Genomic DNA, 18,112 nt, shown 5'->3' with positions numbered 1-18,112 from the left:
AGGGCCCTAGTTATATATAAACACTGAGTTTCCTCCTCATTCACTACATCCTTTCTAACTTTTAATCTGGTGTTGGAATTTGTCAAATGTCTTAGTATGCTAATTATTTTTGCAAAAGGAGCAGCATTCTGGTAAACTTTTTGCTAGAAGAAAGGTAGGGTGAGTTATTTGTAGGAATCCTACAAACAGCTCTGATTTTTCAATACTGTAATTTTTGCACTAAGTACAGCATGCTAGAAACTATCATCTGTGGTCTAGAATTTCAGATAATTCGGTTAACTTTTTGTGTAAAGGCAACATTCATAGTCAGTAGGCATGACACCTTCACATTGGGATAGTTGAAAGACAGTAATGCCTTGCCATTGGCTATTTTGAGTGGCACATTAGGAAATCCACCTCCTTGATACTCAAGATGTGGATGAAGTTGAAGCTCCTGCCTTACCTGAATTTTAACTGTAGATTCATAAAATATTCAATAGGATATTTATCTGAGTGCCGGTAGTTTTGCATGCGTGACACAAACTAATGTGCTTTAAAATAGCATTTAATGTTGGAAAGTCCATGCTTCTGATAACACGTAGTGGCTATTAATGTCAATCCAGCGTTATATCCAAAGAACCCTTCCTTTAGAAGATGATGCCATCAGGTAGGTAAAAGTTTGTGTATCTGCATTCAGGAAAACTGATGTATTTTTATTTTGCCTTCCTGGATTATAATGCTCGAATTATCCATATTCTAAAATGTCTACAAAATTTTCATTTAATTTTTTTGGTCCACTGTATGACTTAGTGAAATTTGAAAATCATTGAACTTTCAGTTCCTGTGAGGTTTGTGGTGATACTCATTGGAATGTTTTTTTAATAGATACAGTACTAGTCCATCAACACTTCTGTATCTGCTACTTGGTATCTTATTGTACAGTACTGATATTTTGATAATTCAGAAATGTTCAAATAAAAACATCAATTTTAGTAACTTGCAAAGAATGTAATAACTGTGATCAGGCTAACATGCTAATACTTGAATCTGCTAGGAGCTTATATGAAATACGATAGATTTCATTATGCTCTGTACTAGACCAGTTTTCTTACCTAAAATGATTGCATTTTCCTTACATAAGAGATCTAATTAGTTAAAGCAGCAAAATGTCCTGTGGCACCTTGTAGACTAACAGATGTACTGGAGCATGAGCTTTCGTGGGTGAATACTCATTTCGTTGGATGCATGTACGTGCTCCAATATGTCTGTTAGTCTATAAGGTGCCACAGGACACTCTGTCGCTTTTACAGATCCAGACTAACATGGCTACCCCTCTGATACTAATTAGTTAAGTTCACTTACAATACAGCTATAACTTGCATTTAATTTAATATCGTGAAGTAAACTTATTTTTATTTCCTGAACATCTTTTCTTCCTCTCTCTGCCTAGGTGGTGGAATGGGTGGTATGAATAGTGTGACTGGAGGAATGGGGATGGGGATGGATCGAATGAGCTCCAGTTTTGATCGAATGGGACCAGCTATGGGAGCTGGCCTTGACAGGAACATTGATATGGATCGAGGATTTGTGGCTGGCCCTATGGGAAGTGGTGTGAGAGAGAGAGGTTCTAAAGGCAACCAGATATTTGTCAGAAATGTAAGCATGTGAATTCAAACAGCCACCTATTTTTTCCACTCAATGTCTGTATATATTATTAATACCTGTTTTCATTCTAGCTTCCATTTGACTTGACCTGGCAGAAGCTAAAAGAGAAATTCAGTCAATGTGGTAAGTATATGGAAGGTTGCAAATGTTGTCCTGCATAAGCCATAAAGTAAGAGCTTAACAAATGTTCAGTCCACAGGGACAGTGGGATGTAGCTATTGCCTAGACAAAATGTTAAATAGCCTGAAGAGTAGTCTGGCCAGCCTTATCCTGCACACATACTTTAATTTCTAGGAAAATTACTGCACTAAATTTACCCGTGCGACTTTAGACGTGTCTTACAGCTGGAGGCAGATTGTTTTTGTTCAGCTAGATGGGCCTGGTCTGTGTATTATCTGAGGGCTGTGGCTTATTAAAAGGAATAAAAGCATTCTTGCTATATTGTTTGGCTTTGTGTATGGAAGACATGCAGGGTTGCTGTGGATATTCAACATAGCATTGATTTATGCAGGTAATTCAGAAAGCCTTTATGGCCCTATTGCTAAAAATGCATGAATCATGGGGCTTAGATGTAAGAACAAACAACTTGTTTCTCCTCTTTGAAAACTCACTTTCTGAACTCAGAACCTAATTGACTTTTTTTACTTTGTGGGGGGAGAGGGGAGGAAGAAAATAATTATCAGATGGGAGTGCTATGCTGAGATGTTGAATAGACAGTCAAACATTTGTGCTCTATAAACTTGATAGCAAATGTACATAGGTTTTGTTCAAGCAAATGAAGTTGCAGGCATAGGCGGCGAGTTATATGGGCTCGAGGGGCCCAGGCTCCAGCAATATTTGGAGCTGGGTCTCTCCCCTAGCCCTGCCTGGATCGGGCCCGGGCCCCAGCCCCCGCTGCATCCCTTCCTGGAGCGGGTCCCGGCCTCCGCCTTCCACCCCTCCTCCTGCGTCCCCCCTCCGCCGCGTCCTTGCCTGCTCTCAGATTGGCTCCAGCAGAACTGCTGTATGCTAATGGGAAGGCAGGCTGCCCTTACCCTGCTCTTCTGCCCTAGCCCTGAGCCTCTCCAACGCCCCAAACCCTCATCCTCTGCCCCAGCCCTGAGCCCGCCCACAGCATGAACCCCTCATCCCCAGCCAGAGCCCTCATCCCCTTGCACCTTAATCCTTATCCCCAGCCAGAGCCCTCATCCCCCCGCACCCTGAGCCTCTGCCCCAGCTCTGCGCCCCCCAACATCATGAACTCCTCATCCTCAGCCCCAACCCTCATTCCCCTGCAGCCTGATCCTCTGCCCCAGCGTGCACCCCCACCCCCAGCCGAGCCTGCACCCAAACTCCATCCCAAAGCCTACACCCCTCACCCCCTCTTGCACACCCACCCCCTGACCTAAGCCCAGAGCCTGCACCCAGCACTGAAAGTCCTTCCCAAAGCCTGCACCCCTCCTGCATCCTAATCCCCAGCCCAGGACCTGCACCCCAGACCTTCCCCCTGAAACCCCGCCCAGAGCCTTAGGCAGGTGGAGGCGGAGTTGGGGGGGGCAGAGGGGGGGGCGGGTTCTGGGCACCACCAAAATTTCTACAAACTTGCCTCCCATGGTTGCAGGTATTCCTGCTTTTGACAATGCAAAGATGTTCATTGCTGGGATGTTATGGGTACATCAACACAGCAAAAAACAACACGAAAAACCTGCGGCAGTGAATTTCAGAGCCCAGGTCAACTGACTTGGGCTGGCACTACAGGGCTAAAAATAGCAGAGCAGACACTTCTGCTTGAGTCCTGAATCCTGGGAGAGGTATGGGAACCTCAGGGTCTGGGGTCTAGCTTGAGTGGGAACATCTACACTGCTGTTTTTAGCCCTGTAGTGCAAGCCTGAGTCAGTTGACCCAGATTTTGAGACTTGCTGCTATAGGGGGTGTGTGGGTTTTTTTTCGTCCCGGTGTTTATGCTACTTGGCAGGAGTGCATAAGATAGTAAACTATTTTCCAGTCTCTTGCGGCTATTTTTGTACCTAAACGTTCTTCCTCTTGGCTATCTTCAAGTTTTACTATTGTGCCTAGAACCCATAGTTATGGATAAGAGCTCCATTGTATTTGGCATTGTACAAACACAACAAAAGATGGTTCCTGCCTCAAACAGTAGTAACCATTTTTTGCATTTGAGCTAATCTTAATAGCTGCCTTCTTTTCATGTGTAACCTTGATAATGTTGTGTCTTAAAAGAATTTTGTGAACATTAGAAGAATGTGGAATTAAAATGTGGAAAAATCTTTACAAGCCATTCTGCAGGTATTAGTATAAAGGAGAAGTAGGGAGGGGAACTAAGGAGAAATATGAAAACAGAATCTCTGTTTAAAGGTTGTCCAAATACAGTTTTTTGTACTGGTTTAGCTATATCAGTTTCTAAACCAATAATACTGGTAGTGTAGATGCAGTTATACAGTTACAAAGGTGCTTTTACCAGAATAGTTTTTATCTATAAATTTACAGAAATAAGCTATACTGAAAAGCATTTTAGCCTGTGCCCACAGAATCCCTGTTTCCAAACAATGCAATTTCTGTTCAGGTTTAACTAGATGAGCCCTAGAAATGCTCTGCTTTTCTTTGACAATCTTCACAGCAGCTAATGTAGTAATTGTTGAATGATTTTAAGAAAAGAATGATTAGTACAAATCAGAAAAATCTGTACATCATGCAAATATCATTAAGGGACTACAAAGAATGTCTCTAAATATTTCACCTTTCTGTGAAAAGTCAGTCTTATGAGTCTCTTAAAAATGAGGCCTACATTTTAGAGAGGCTTGCCTACTTCTGGGGGCTTGGCTGTACAGTGAAACCCCGTTATAACGCGATGTTTGGGGTTCAGAAAATTCCATTGCAATAAATGCGGGGTTGTGGTATAGCGGGGTTTCAAGCCGGTCAGTTTAAGTCAGTGGTCCCCAACACGGTGCATTGATGTACGCCACCCACTGCCCAGCAGGGGAGAGAAGCCGTGGCCCTGTGCCTGCCGGGGACAGAGAACTCCGAGGCTGTGGACGCAGGGGCTCTCTGTCCCCGGCAGGCACGGGGCCGCGGCTCCTCTCTGGCTTCAAGAGGAGCTGTGGCTCGCGCCTGCTGGGAACAGAGAGCACCGGCACCCGCAGCCCTGGAGCTCTCTGTCCCTGGCAGGCGTGGGGCCGTAGCTTCTCTCCCCTGCTGGGCACTAAGCGGGGGCACATCAATGTCCCGGCGGGTGCCATGGCATTGGGGACCACTGGTATTAGGCCTTAAAGGGGAGCCAACTTACGATTACATTATATGCGATTTCACGTTATGGTGGGACGCGTTATTGTGAGGTTTGACTGTATTAGCGTAGTGTAGCTAAAAGGATAGCTCATTATGAAATGTCTTTCTTAAAACACCCAGTTAATGACTAGTTTTCTGTCTTGAGTGCTTTTTGAAATCTTACGTCTTCTAAAGGAGTGTATTGAGGATAAAGGAATGTCCATCTGTGAAAAGTCATCTAATTGTTGTTTCAGTAATCACTCCAGTAACAGAACTTCCACTCCATTTGATCTGTACTATGATTGTTTTACTGTAACATGCACCTCTTAAGTAATCACCATGTGATTGCTAGCATCTTTAAACTGCCTGATAGCTCAAATTGTGGCTGAAAGGGCCTCAAAACTGGTCTTATTCTAATAGGATTCTTCTGTTTGTGCAACTGAGCTCAATTAATTCAAGCAAAGGCATGTTTAATTCTATACTGGTATGAGACAAGGACTGTTGCTATTTGCGTAGACCAGGGAGTTTTCATACTCTGATTCTTGTCTGCTCTATTGACACTTACGTTTCCTTTCAATAAGTAAACGCTACCTGAATGTATTGGAATAGCAACTCCTTGTTTTAACAGTTTTTTTTTTTTTAAATAAAAATGTAATTAACACCTCAGATTGACCCAAAGATTCAATCTGCTGTAAGATGGATGCAAGCCTTACACTTGGTTAGCTCATTTGATGGTAGCATGTTTTTAAATTGTATTTTAACATCTAAGCTTAGATGCCTCCTAAAATCTTTTTTAATGCCTTTCTATCTCAATCTGCCATTGGATCTCTAACTTGGTAGTGCAATGTAGCCTTTATAGTAACTGCTGTTTAACTTATTTATTCAGGTCATGTAATGTTTGCTGAAATAAAAATGGAGAATGGAAAATCAAAAGGCTGTGGAACAGTCAGGTTTGACTCACCAGAATCTGCTGAAAAAGCCTGTAGAATAATGAATGGCATAAAAATCAATGGCAGAGAAATTGATGTACGCTTGGATCGCAATGCATAATTTAAAACTGTGTTCAGGAACATTCCTATGTCTGTTTAGCTTCTATATCCTAGTAAGTCATTTTTAGTAACATTGTATGCTTACAAAAGCAGTAAAAACAAACTTTTAAATCCCACCAGCCTTTAACAGTATAGTGTTTAATATACTGTGATTCTTGTTAACTAAATCTTACTATGTTTGGTTTTTAAGGACAGTTTGCCTGATTTTCAGAGGTACTGAACACCTGCAGTCCGCTTAAAGACAGTGGAAGCTGTGGATGCTTGGCACCTCTGGAAAATTAGGCCAAGTGTCTCTAGTCATTCAGTTTAAATGAATGGTTATACTGTTTTTAATAAAATAAGCCATTTTCTCTGTTCTCAAGATTGCATAGTGGGATTTGTTTAGTGTTTCAGATTTCCCCAAGCTCGTATCAACATTGTAATGTAAAAAATTAGATGTCCCTTCCAGAATTTTGGTTTTATATATGCATTGTAGTCACACTGTAATTCTTGACTCTAAAAGAAAGGGCTCCAATTAGGCTGTGATGTTGTTTTATTTTTAAGATTACTTTTATGCCATGATTTAGAACTTCTGTAAATAAGTTTTAGAGCCCAAAGGGAGTTTTGGATTTTTTTATTTGACTAAATGAAGAAATTGATCTCTCTCATTGTTTTGTGTCTTCCTCAGTACAGTCACTGGCTAAAACTAGCCACCACAGACCTTTACAGGATTGTTCCCTATGATCCCAAGTTCATATAAAATTGACACTATAACAAATGCTAAGTACATTACTAGACAGATTGCTCCCAGTTTTTTATCTAACTTCCAACCATTCAGGTGAACTGCCAGAAAAATAAAAATAATGGAACAAATAAGGGAAACCGCTGTGTAAGTCAAACCACTGCTATTCACTTCCACGGGTGCTGATGTATCTATGAAGGCAGTTTTTATAAACCAAGGTAATCCCAAACACAGCATATCGAATACATTGGATCCTACAATGTTAGACATAGCCATATCTCCTTTTCCTGCAAAAAAAAAAAAACACAAAAACCACCAAGTGTTCTAAGCATCTTCTTAAACTATGAGCATCTATGAGATCACTTGATAAAGTAAGCTATATACCACTGGGCTAAAATCAGTCGTGTTGGAACACAAACTTGCAGTTTTATAGTAGTCATTCTTGTCCAACAGCAATCACACTTCTCCTAAAATGTTTGATATATATATTTTTAACTTTAAATTTTAGAAGGCTAAGCTACAATTGACTTTAGGTGAACTTCAGTATTTAATACTAATGAATTTTGTTTTAGACACTCAAACAGTAGCAGCTTTATTACTTGCTCTGTGAACCTTTCAGATATAGTGAAATATCTGTGAGACCTCTCTGCCCTAGCTCCTAAAACAAGTTCTTAATGGAGTGAGCATGAATGCTGAAATTCTTACCTTTCCTAGCCACCAGTACACTTGCAACTGTATCAGGTATGCTTGTCCCTGCTGCTAGTAATGTAAGACCCATTACTGTCTCTGGAATTGCCAGCGTGTCACCTGTAGTGGATAAATAAGGATATTGAGTAGCAACACATTTCATAGGTGAAGTCTGGTCAGAGGAAACTGCTACATATCTGTTTTTACCAGAGAAAGAAAGGATTGGTATTTGTATGCTAATTCCAAAAGGAATCCATGCAAGCCAGTAAGAATTCAGGATAGCTTAACTTTATTTACTGAAATCTTACAGGCTTGACACTGATTTTGTTTTAACTTTTTTACTAGTTAGGTGTTTGTTTCATTAATAAATAACCACTGTCAGTAACATGATGTGGAATTTGTTTTCAGTTTGAAGATAAATATGCCCACTCAGCTAGAGGTAGGAGGCTATTACTGACTTCTTGCAGATACAGTAAAAGTTAGAGATTTCTGACAATTGTGACATGTATTTGCACTGCTGAAAATAGACTAATCCTTTGTGTTCTTTGGGCATTTTATCACATGAGTTCTGGAAGTCACATGAAGCAGTAACCCCTTTAATCATTCACTCTTGAAAAAAGCACATGAACTCCCTGGGGAGACCATATGAAAAGACTTTAAGTAGTCCTTACTACTGTACTGTACTGTCCAAATTAATTGCTGTGAAACTTCACTTCCATCAAAAAATGCAACTTTCCAAGTCTTAGTAGTCATACATAGCAAAATGCTAAGTAAATATAATTGCAACACTTCTTATTTAGAAGCCTGTGTTTCCCACAGGTAAATACTAGTTTTCTCACTTTAACTTCAGTAGCAGTACACTACTTTCTTCCTTGAAAGCAGCCGTTAATAATTTGAAAATGGATTAACTCCTACTCTTCATCTTTGTGCTTCAGTTGCTTAACTAAAATTTAAAGATAGATTTGAATCCAAGTTAAGCAGTTCTATCTTTTGGGGCTAATCTTGAGCAGCCTTTAGTTTTGATTTTACTGTCAAGCAGATATCTCCATTTGTTTCTCCTAATGCAGTATTCATAAAACTTGGGAGAAAGTTTGAAGGATTTGATCTCTGTTTAAACTTTTTTTTAATGGATAATTTAATTCACTTTACTGAAAAGTGTATTGTCCACCTGTAAATGTTTTTGTTGTGGGCTTTTCATCCATAATAGTAAGGGTTTTGACAAACAGTAATAAGCGGTTTTGTTAGACTAAATTGTGCAGTGGATTGTCTGTGAATTTAGGTGCACTGTAGTTGCATGTCAGATACCAGATTAGGTCAGTTAAAGGCAAAATTTAAAAATAGGGAATCTAAAACTGCGCTTCTCTGTTGGAAGGGATTGAAAGTGATTGATTCTGATCTGGAATTTGTAATGGTCCAAACCCTCCCTCCCTAGATTAAGGCCTCAGTGTAGGAAGAGAGCTTGTAAACCAAGAAGGCTAAAAAGTAATGGCTATGACAAGGGAGAGCTGAAGCATGAATCTTTTAGCCTATGGCACAGAGTGCTAGCTTCTAGCCTTAGAAGGTAAGATTGGAACCTAAATGGAAGTGAGTCTGATCTTTCCTTGTTACATAGTTTTATCAGCTTCATAGTTAAAGTGCAGATCTAGCCTCGTAAGTGATTATGTAAAGATGGGACTAACGTACTAACAGAGAATGTGAACATAAGAACGGCCATACTGGGTCAGACCAAAGGTCCATCTAGCCCAGCATCCTGTCTTCCGATAGTGGCCAATACTAGGTGCCCCAGAGGGAATGAACAGAATAGGTAATCAAGTGATCCATCCCGTCGCCTATTCCCAGCTTCTGGCAAACAGGCTAGGGACACCTTCCCTGCCCATCCTTGCTAATAGCTGTTGATAAACCTATCCTCCATGAATTTATCAGTTGTTGTTGTTGCTAGATTCTATTCTTCATATGCACCAGAATTAAGTTCCAGTATGTTAAACTTGTACAAACCCTATGAAGTCCAGGGGCAGGATAGGTGTTAGTGCATTAACTTTTACAAAAACTGATTTATGAAAAGAAAAGAACCCAGGTTGACTATGCAGGGCTATCAAAGCTTTATATTCTAGACAGAACAAACATAGTTTGAAGTCTGTGAGAGACAGACCATCTCCCAATAGCACTTTTAATCATTTTTCAAAGTAGACCAGCACTCACCCTGTTTGAAACTTTGGCATACCCACTTTCACATTGTCATGGCTCTAACTAGCAGATCACCAATCCCTCTCGCCCGCAATATGGGAAAGATTGTCAAAGATTCCTAGCTCACTACACTAACTTACCTGCTTTTACCTAGTTATGAGAAGGATGTGTTTTATAATCAATGAATGAATGTAGTAGGGGCTCAACTACCGCCATCAGTACACTAGACCACTTGACAGCTAGTTGTGTAGTTCGATGCAACCAAAATTAAACAAGCCTCTGTTGGCAGGATTGTTTTTCCTTATGTAAGACATTCAATTAGAATTAATTAAAAACAAATTTAGAGGTGAATTAGTAGACTACATAGGTAAACTTAAAGTGAGCTACAAAGGAGAAGTGCTAGGGTTGTACCCTCTTCTCCTCTCCCCCCCTCCCTCCCCCCCCATCCTTGCTTTTTGAGATGTAAAGCTTGAAAGGCTTGTCAGTTTTCAGCTTGTTCTTAAAATCTGAAATTTCATGTCTTCCCTGAAAGCTGTGACTGGAGAACTAGTCAAGTTATGCCATGTGACTGAAAGTTGAGCAATTGAAAGGGGGAAACAGTTTAGTCAGCATTCAGAAACAGTGTTTTGCTTTTACACCTATTTAACTCCAGTTGCTAAAACACTGAAGAGACAGGATGACTTCATTAGAGACTTAACACTTCTGCCCCTTCACTTAAGATATGAGTTCCTGAGACTGCCAGAAAGTACTCTAGTTTTCCCTGAGTTTGCTAGACACATGTGATTTTAAAGGTTTAAATGACTTTCATACTAACAAACACACAATTCAAAGCACCCCATCAGAGCAGCAAAAAAGCAAACTTATTAAAACCCTTTACTTGTCACTAAAAGTACTAAAATCAGTTCATTTCTTTAAATGACCATTGTTGATCTTCACCTAATTGATGCTTGCAAGGAAATAATGTGTAAAGTTGAGTGATAACTGCTCTTGTATAAGAGCAACTGAACCTTTATCTCCTGTCTTGGCAGATAAATTTGGTAATTTTGATACCTGCTTCGTAAATCAGTTTAAAATAATGCTATACCTGTAAAGCTGTTTAAGATCTTAATGTTAGGTAGAACAAATCCCATAATTTTCTGAACAACTTGAGTAATGAAGTTGTAAATATTTTTCTCAAATGCATTCATTGTTACATCGCCACATGAGCAGATGCTCATCACCTAGATTGGGAAGGTCTGATGGTAGAGCACAATGGTACAGCCAAGCTCAATTTCCAAAATATATTCTTCTAGGGAAATACAAGATGGAGAAAGAAAGTTAACTATGAAAACTTCTCAATACAGTCTTTAGGTAGTTCTGAAGTAACCCTTTTCAACTACTTTTTTTGGGCAGTGGGTGGAAGAGGAACTTGAGCTATGAACATGCAATCTGAGGCTAAGCTTTTTCAAAAGAGTACAGAATTAAGATCTAACCCTCCCCAGTTGTGGAAAAGGAAACTAGATGGGGAAAAATCATTCATTCCTCAGTGATTGAGTCAGTTGACATGATATAGCAGCAAGTACATACCCACTGTTGTTACCATCCATACAAGAACATATGTAAATGCAGAAATCCACACAGCTGACAAGAAAAACGTCACCATGAACCAGTTTTTCCAAAACTGTCTTCTGCAGTCTGGTGTGGTCAAATAGAGTAGTGTAATAATAGGAAGAGATAACACCCAGAGAATTCTTTTTAAATCTGCTTCAGGGATGGTGAAAACACTTGGAGGATCTGTTGGAGATTAAAAGGTAAACCATTTTAAACTATCCCTGTAATGAGGCTATGTTGGTGTATAATCTGATAACCTGACTCTACTTGTAAGAATGATGGGCAAAAGCATACAAAAATAGTCTCAAACAAGTTTTCCCTTTCTTTCATCACTAGGAAAAGCCCCTTGAGTTATTTTGCTTACTTGAGTAACCTGAGCTTTGTAATAGGTTTGTTTGGTGCTTTCTTACTGAGTAACTAGGTCCATAAGTGAAGTTTTTCCATAGGTACCTGATTAGTCACATCAGGCTGTTACTTTCTTTTTTAAATTCTTTTTTAAAGATAGCACATCTTTTGGGGCTATAAAATTGCGTGTTTCACAGAATACCAATATCACACAGTTAGGGTAGGTGGCAGTTATATCAAATGGAAGACCTATCAGCTGAGCCATTGAGAAGTTTCAAATATGCACTTCAAAGAATCTCAAGGAAAGTTACTCTACCCATCATTCATAGTTCTGCTGTGGCTGAAATGAATGACTGCTTTGGCATTCTTCCAGTGGATATCTTTATATAACCAACTCTGTGTTTTGATTTTGCTAAAGGTCAGATTCCAAGAAAGAATAGTAGTGTATTAAACTCAACTAGAGTTCTTTCCTGGTTTAAACCATTTGAAATTAGTCTTACTCAACCCCCACTCCCATAATTAGACACGTAGACTGGTAGAGGCTGTATTAATACCTTCAGAAATTTCATCAAGCCCATGTAAACTTATAGAAAGCTGGGAGTAGTCTGAGTCATCATAAAAAATTCCACTATCGGTTCTTGATTGTCGACAAATTAGTGGTTCACATTCTTCTTTCCAGCCAATTAATGGCTGCTGTTCAGTGTTTTCTTCCATAGCTTTTGCAAAACAAGTACAGCAGGGACTAAACTTCTTCATAATATATTGATTGATTTTAATATCAAAACACAGCACCAGAATATATAACCCATAAAGCAGTAGCAGGGAAGCACCTTCATACCTAGAATAAAAATTGGATTTTACATAAAAATCCAACTCATTTTTATCTTCAGTTATTTTTAAAGAAATTGATTTTAAAAAAAGCTAGTTTGGTTAGTAATACTTAAGTGACTGCCCACTCATTAGATAATTAATTGGCTTTGGCAGCAGAAGGAAAATAAGTGGAAACAAAAACATATTTTTCCTCAATGCAGATTATCAAAGATTTCTAATTTACAAGGGGTCACGTTCTGTATAGTCTCCATTAAGGTATCTAATGTTTCTCCTTATTTTACAGCAATTTGATTAATAGATTACAGCCCCAGTCTCACAAACACTCATCTGTGATAGTATTCTGTAGTCTTATAGAACTACTCATGAGTAAAGATTTGCAAGATTGAATCGTATTATGTTAATCAACAGAAGGCATGATCTGAGTTCTCCTCAGAAGCCAGGAACTTCAGAGTTCTACTCCTGGGTTTAGCTAATTTGCTAAAGGCTACACAGAGGAACTTATTTGTAAAGAAGATAATCTAGTCCAAATATCTTCTGGTACAAATGGGTGCAACCCCATTGACTTAAGTAGTGTTGTCCCTTTATATTAGAACTGAGCCCACTATTTGTAAACTTCACTTACAAGAATGTTGAGGATTTAAATTGTCTTTGAAGATAAAAATCCCAAATGAGTGCAATGTAATTAATAAACATGGAATAATGACAGTTAGTAGGTGCTTCCATTACCCAGTTAAAGAAAAACCTAAAAATTCAGATCTCATGCATATTACAGGCTAATTTCTGTGGGAAAGAAGAAAAGCGGCGGCTGAATGGTTCAGGAAATTGGTAATTAAAGACTAAAGCCTCTCCTCATAGGTTCAAATCCAATCGAGGTCAATATTGACTGAAAATAGTTACCCACTGGATAGTTCAGGAGTTCATATGAGTTACTCTTTCCATTTGATAGTGGACAACTGTCTCAAGTCAGGTGCACAAAAGAGGTTATCAAAGGAATAGACTATGAAGACTAATGGTTGTGCAAGGGAGGGGACACCAGAACAGGTCTGAAGTGCAGTGCAAGGAAGCCTATGCTAGTTGAGATTTATAAGCAGGAATCCACAGTATGGTTAATGTAACAGCCTTCACGAACACTGAATTCAATATACAATTCTTAAAGCCAACAAGATATTCATATTTGTCAATATATAATACAATTAACTTCAGATTGGGATACTTGAGGTTAATGCTTGATGAAAAAGTGACAAAATTAATTTTTACACACACTAATTTCCAGCCAACATGAACTTAACGCAAATTGTGCACTTACCAGTAAATTCTGTTGTCAAATATCATTGCAAGGACTGCTGCTGCACTAATTGCATATGCGAAACAGTCTCTAAACAGTGGCCAACAAGACAGCCTCGAAACCTGCAGGACACAAATTACTTTTTCAAATCTGTTGTAGTTCTTTTACCCAATACTGAACATGCTGCCTTAATGTTTCTGTATTGATACGTGACTAACTCGGTTCTTAGGAAATGATTTAAATGTAGTAACTCAAAAGTAATTAGTGGTTTTTTTAAAAAAAATCTTACTGGAGTTATCTTCTGATTGATTACATGCTTTTTTGCTACTGAGTAATAAATTGAACTATTATCATACTAAACTTGCTTTGTGACTTTTGTCAGTAAGCCATAAGAAGTTACCATCATTTAGCTCTAAAGAGAGGTGAATTAGATCAGTGTTTTACGTACCACACTAGATAACAACCCACAAGCTGCACAGATACCAAGAAGGTTATAGATTGCAGATCCAAGTATGGTGCTAACTCCAATGTCTCCCTTTGTCACAAATACCCCTGTAAGCAAAATAGTGTTCAACATAGTTAATTTCCGCTGTTCAGTTTTTCTGGGAGGAGGGGTGATTATATATTCTGAATTGTTAAACAATTGTTCGTTTTACCTAGAAAAGCTGTGACCAATTCAGGAGCAGAGCTACCAGCTGCCATAAAAGTTGCTCCAGCAACATCCTGAGAGAGGCCAAGGGCTGAAGATGGAATAAAATAATTATTATTAAACAAAAGTTACACTTCTAGTCTACACACACTACTTAAAACTAATGTGTAAAAACTATGGTAGCTCCTTACATTATTGGGAACCACAAAATCAACATTCTTAGCAGAAGAAAATTAATTTATTGGTTACAGAATAAGCTATAACACAGATGCTTGGAGACCTTTGTTTGAATGTCAGTAAGACAACTGATCAAGAACTTCATATATAAACTTTTCTAAAGATGGGTGTATAGGTTTAAATGTTGAAATAGTTTTTGCTCTAAGTTAAATGCACAAGATTTATAAACTTGTAGGATTGGGACCTTTATTTGTGGTTGAAAACTTTAAAGTCAGATTTAAATCCAAGTTCATTGATGTTCTAGATGTTACTTGTTTGTTTTGACTATTGTGAGGAAAATACACTCAAGTCAAGCATCAGCAACTCAGTGAAGCATAAAACAACTGACAACTAGTTCCTGCTTACTTGCTGAATCCATTTGTAAAATGGGTATAGTACTACTTGCTTCATGGATATATTGTGTAAGGTTTAGGCCATGTCTACACTATTAAGCTTACTGTGGCACATCTATTCTGCCAACATAGTGTTGTGCACACTATCAGTTATGCGAGTGAAACTTACGTTCTGGGGAAGGTGGGGGGTGGTTTCACATCCCTGAATGACATAAATTTTGCTGACGTAAGTGGTAGTGTAGACATGGCCTTAATTAAGCAGCTTAAGATCCCTTGAAGCATAACAAAACATGAAGTTACCAGCCCACTCAAGACTGGGCATTTTACCCAGCCATTATCTGTCTTAAAGATGAACGGTTTTTGGTTTTAAACCACATTGTATTGGGATGAAGGAAACTTTAGGGCTAAGTTTATACTAGCTTTTATGGAAAAACTCCCATTGTTTCTACTAGCACGCATGTTTGGTAGAAGAGGGCACCACTGTTCTGACAATTTCCCAAAGTCTAAGGACACAATGGTAAGGTTATTTATTAGGTGTTAACTTGTTAGAATCATCAACAATTTACCTTTGTTCCCCCCCCACACCACTACCACCATGACTGCTTAAGCTGATTTTAAGTAAGATATTGCTAGTGCACCCAGCATCTTAGAGTATAGGCACTTAGCTAGGAGATATCTACTTTAGATAGAAAGCAAATGTGTGCACGTTATCATCCCACATGCAGCAGGACAGAAGGGCAAAGTCAGCAGGGAGTGTCGATCATCTAGCCTGACCTGCCTAACACTAGCCTTAGGACCTCCCTGAATTAATTCCTTGCTTGAACTAAAGCAAACCTTTTTGAAAAAAATCCAATCTAGATTTAAAAACTTCTAGTGATGGAGATTCCCCTACAGCCCTGGGTAAATTGTTCCAATGGTTAATTACTTTATTACAATGTACGCCTTTATTTAGAGTCTGAATTTGTCTGGTTTCAGCTTCCAGCCTTTAGATATTGTTACATTTTGCTTGTTACATTGAAGAGCACTGTATTATAAATTATTGTTCCCTATGTAGATACTTGGATTGTTAGTAAATCACCCCGTAACCATCTATTTGATAAAACTAAATATATTGAATTTCTTGAAAAAACAGCAAAGAATCCTGTGGCACCTTTATAAACTAACAGACGTTTTGGAGCATGAGCTTTTATGGGAGAATACCCGCTTCGTCAGATGCATGAGGTATTCACCCACAAAAGCTCATGCTCCAAAACGTCTGTTAGTCTATAAGGTGCCACAGGATTCTTTGCTGCTTTTACAGATCCAGACTAATAGAGCTACCCCCTCTGATCCTTGAATTTCTTGAGTCTTTCACTATAAGGAATGTTTTCTAATCCTTTAATCATTCTGTGGCTGTTTTCTGAACACTCCAATTTATTAACATGATGCATACAAGAGGAATCCCATTGGTACTAGTGTGTTTTGTTAAACTTTTCTACAGGAACCAGTGTCCTCGGAAAAGCTATCTGCCTTAGTCTAGGACATCTGGTACTTTCATTTTTTAAATCACTTTGAAGTTAATCATTTTACTTACAATATTTTTCTCTTTAGTGTTAAGCCTGGATGTCAGTATTCCATCTTCTACACTGCTGTAGTTTACCAGCCTTAAGCCCACTCTGCCTGTACGCTGTTTTCCAACCAAGCTAAATCTTGAGCGTTGAACTTTCTGCTCTTATTTCTAAGTTGCACTCATATTGTGAAACTCTACCAAGAAGATAATCTTACCACTAGCGGTTCAATTTTACAGAAATGATTACTAAGACTTAAAAAACAACTTACATTCACTAATGATCTCTAGAGAAGGAAGGAAGTAATCATCACACACAATGGATACAGCCATAAACATGTAAAGGATAATTATCAAATAGATAATGATCCCCCCATCTTCTCTCTCCTGTTGTGTAAAAAATGCGTCAGGAAATTCCGCTGAGGGAGGAGGGATGCATTGTGTTTTATTTTCTGAAAAGAGAATACAAAAGTCTTGTGCATATTATCAAATAGTGTCCTTCTTTCCCCCCCCCCCCCAATAAAAACCTTTTGAGGATGTTTTCAATGGAATTCTGGCAAGGTGAAACATGTGAACCTATTTTAAATGATTTGTTCTTAATTGTTAGCAGCCCCAGACGGAGAACTGTTGCAATACACATAAGGGTATAGGGATATTGTCAACGTTTCATTCCTGCACTTAGGGTGATCAAATGTCTTGATTTTACAGGGACAGTCCCAATCTTTTTCTTAGATAGGCTCCCGTTATCCTCCTCACCCCCTGTCCCGATTTTTCACCTTTGCTATCTGATCACCCTACCTGCTCACAACACTGTAAACCTATACTAAGGAAAGCCAGCACCCCAAACTTGTTTCCAACCCTTTGCCTAATGAGCCTTTGACACACACCTCTTTCTAGAGCAACCATTGTTAAGGTAGCCCGAGGTTTCCAGTCCAACTCTGTTTGACTTCCAGTTAAGACTCCAGAGAGGCAGAAAGCGGGTGAGTGCCCCGTATGGCCACAGAAGGTTTGCTTAAATTGAGACATTTTTCAATCATATATGGGTCATGCTTGAGTTATCCCGGCAAAAGAAATAAACGGCTCCCTTCCGACCGCGGGGAGGAAAACAGCCAGCGAAGGAAGGGGAGACAAGGCAGGTCCGAGGTTTTTCCAACGCTTCCCCCTGGGCACCGTGTGCACCGCGGACTGATTAGCTGAAAAGGTTCAGTAAACCGAGCGGCCCATACGATGTCTGGTCCAGCCGCTGCCGCGCTTTTCCCACCCGCGCCTTGGCGCACGGGGCGGAGGCTCGGAGCGGAGCCGCTCCCGAGGTGTGAACGCAGCCGACTGACACTCCGCGCCCCCAGCCTACCTGTGTCCCTGCGGAGTCGCTGGGCAGCGCCCTTGCGAGGCAGCTGAAAGGCGGCCAGAGCCCCCAGGAGCAGCAGGACTGAAGCTGCCCGGCCGCCGCTTGCCCGCTTCCTCCAGCCTCCCTTCATCGCGCCGGTCTCAGCCTCGCACTGAGCGGCCGGGGAGGCGCGGAGGGGATTAGGGGCCGGCGGGATCATGTGAGGGGGAGGTTTTGGCAGCTTCCCCCGGCGCGAGCAGGTGGGGCGGGTGTGGAGCTCGCCTCCTGCTGCAGCCCAGGCTCGATACCGCCAGAGCTGGGCTAGTTCTACTGGCGGCCGGGACCGCGGGCCGCATGCCCCGGGCCGAACGTGAGACTCACCACGCTGGGGTGCTGCTGGCAGGTGGGGCTGAGTTTCGGGCCCTCG

At 40.1% G+C, this 18,112-nt stretch overlaps 2 protein-coding genes across 3 annotated transcripts in view; one reads left to right on the top strand and one right to left on the bottom strand.

The window, feature by feature from the left end:
- The window catches only part of MYEF2 (myelin expression factor 2), a 30,066-nt gene extending 23,475 nt beyond the window's left edge, over positions 1 to 6,591 (top strand). For both annotated transcript variants that reach the window (XM_032762831.2, XM_032762812.2), the window contains 3 exons: positions 1,430 to 1,635; positions 1,716 to 1,767; positions 5,789 to 6,591. In XM_032762831.2, coding sequence (XP_032618722.1) covers positions 1,430 to 1,635; positions 1,716 to 1,767; positions 5,789 to 5,952 — 422 coding nt within the window. In that variant the 3' untranslated portion in view covers positions 5,953 to 6,591. The remainder of the gene's footprint in view (positions 1 to 1,429; positions 1,636 to 1,715; positions 1,768 to 5,788) is intronic.
- Positions 6,592 to 6,636: 45 nt separating this feature from the next.
- SLC24A5 (solute carrier family 24 member 5) lies at positions 6,637 to 17,837 on the bottom strand. Its single transcript, XM_032762844.2, has 9 exons — positions 17,710 to 17,837; positions 16,631 to 16,810; positions 14,251 to 14,334; positions 14,043 to 14,146; positions 13,616 to 13,716; positions 12,033 to 12,316; positions 11,110 to 11,316; positions 7,378 to 7,479; positions 6,637 to 6,959 (listed from the first exon to the last, which is right to left on the bottom strand). Exons 1-9 carry the CDS (start codon positions 17,834 to 17,836, stop codon positions 6,637 to 6,639), a joined length of 1,512 nt encoding a protein of 503 aa, XP_032618735.1. The 5' UTR covers position 17,837.
- Positions 17,838 to 18,112: the final 275 nt, after the last annotated feature.

This window comes from Chelonoidis abingdonii, chromosome 9, assembly GCF_003597395.2.
Source record: "Chelonoidis abingdonii isolate Lonesome George chromosome 9, CheloAbing_2.0, whole genome shotgun sequence".
Lineage (NCBI taxonomy): Eukaryota > Metazoa > Chordata > Testudines > Testudinidae > Chelonoidis > Chelonoidis abingdonii.
Note: the sequence above shows the minus strand (reverse complement) of the source record. Positions and strands in the feature narration are given on the sequence as shown.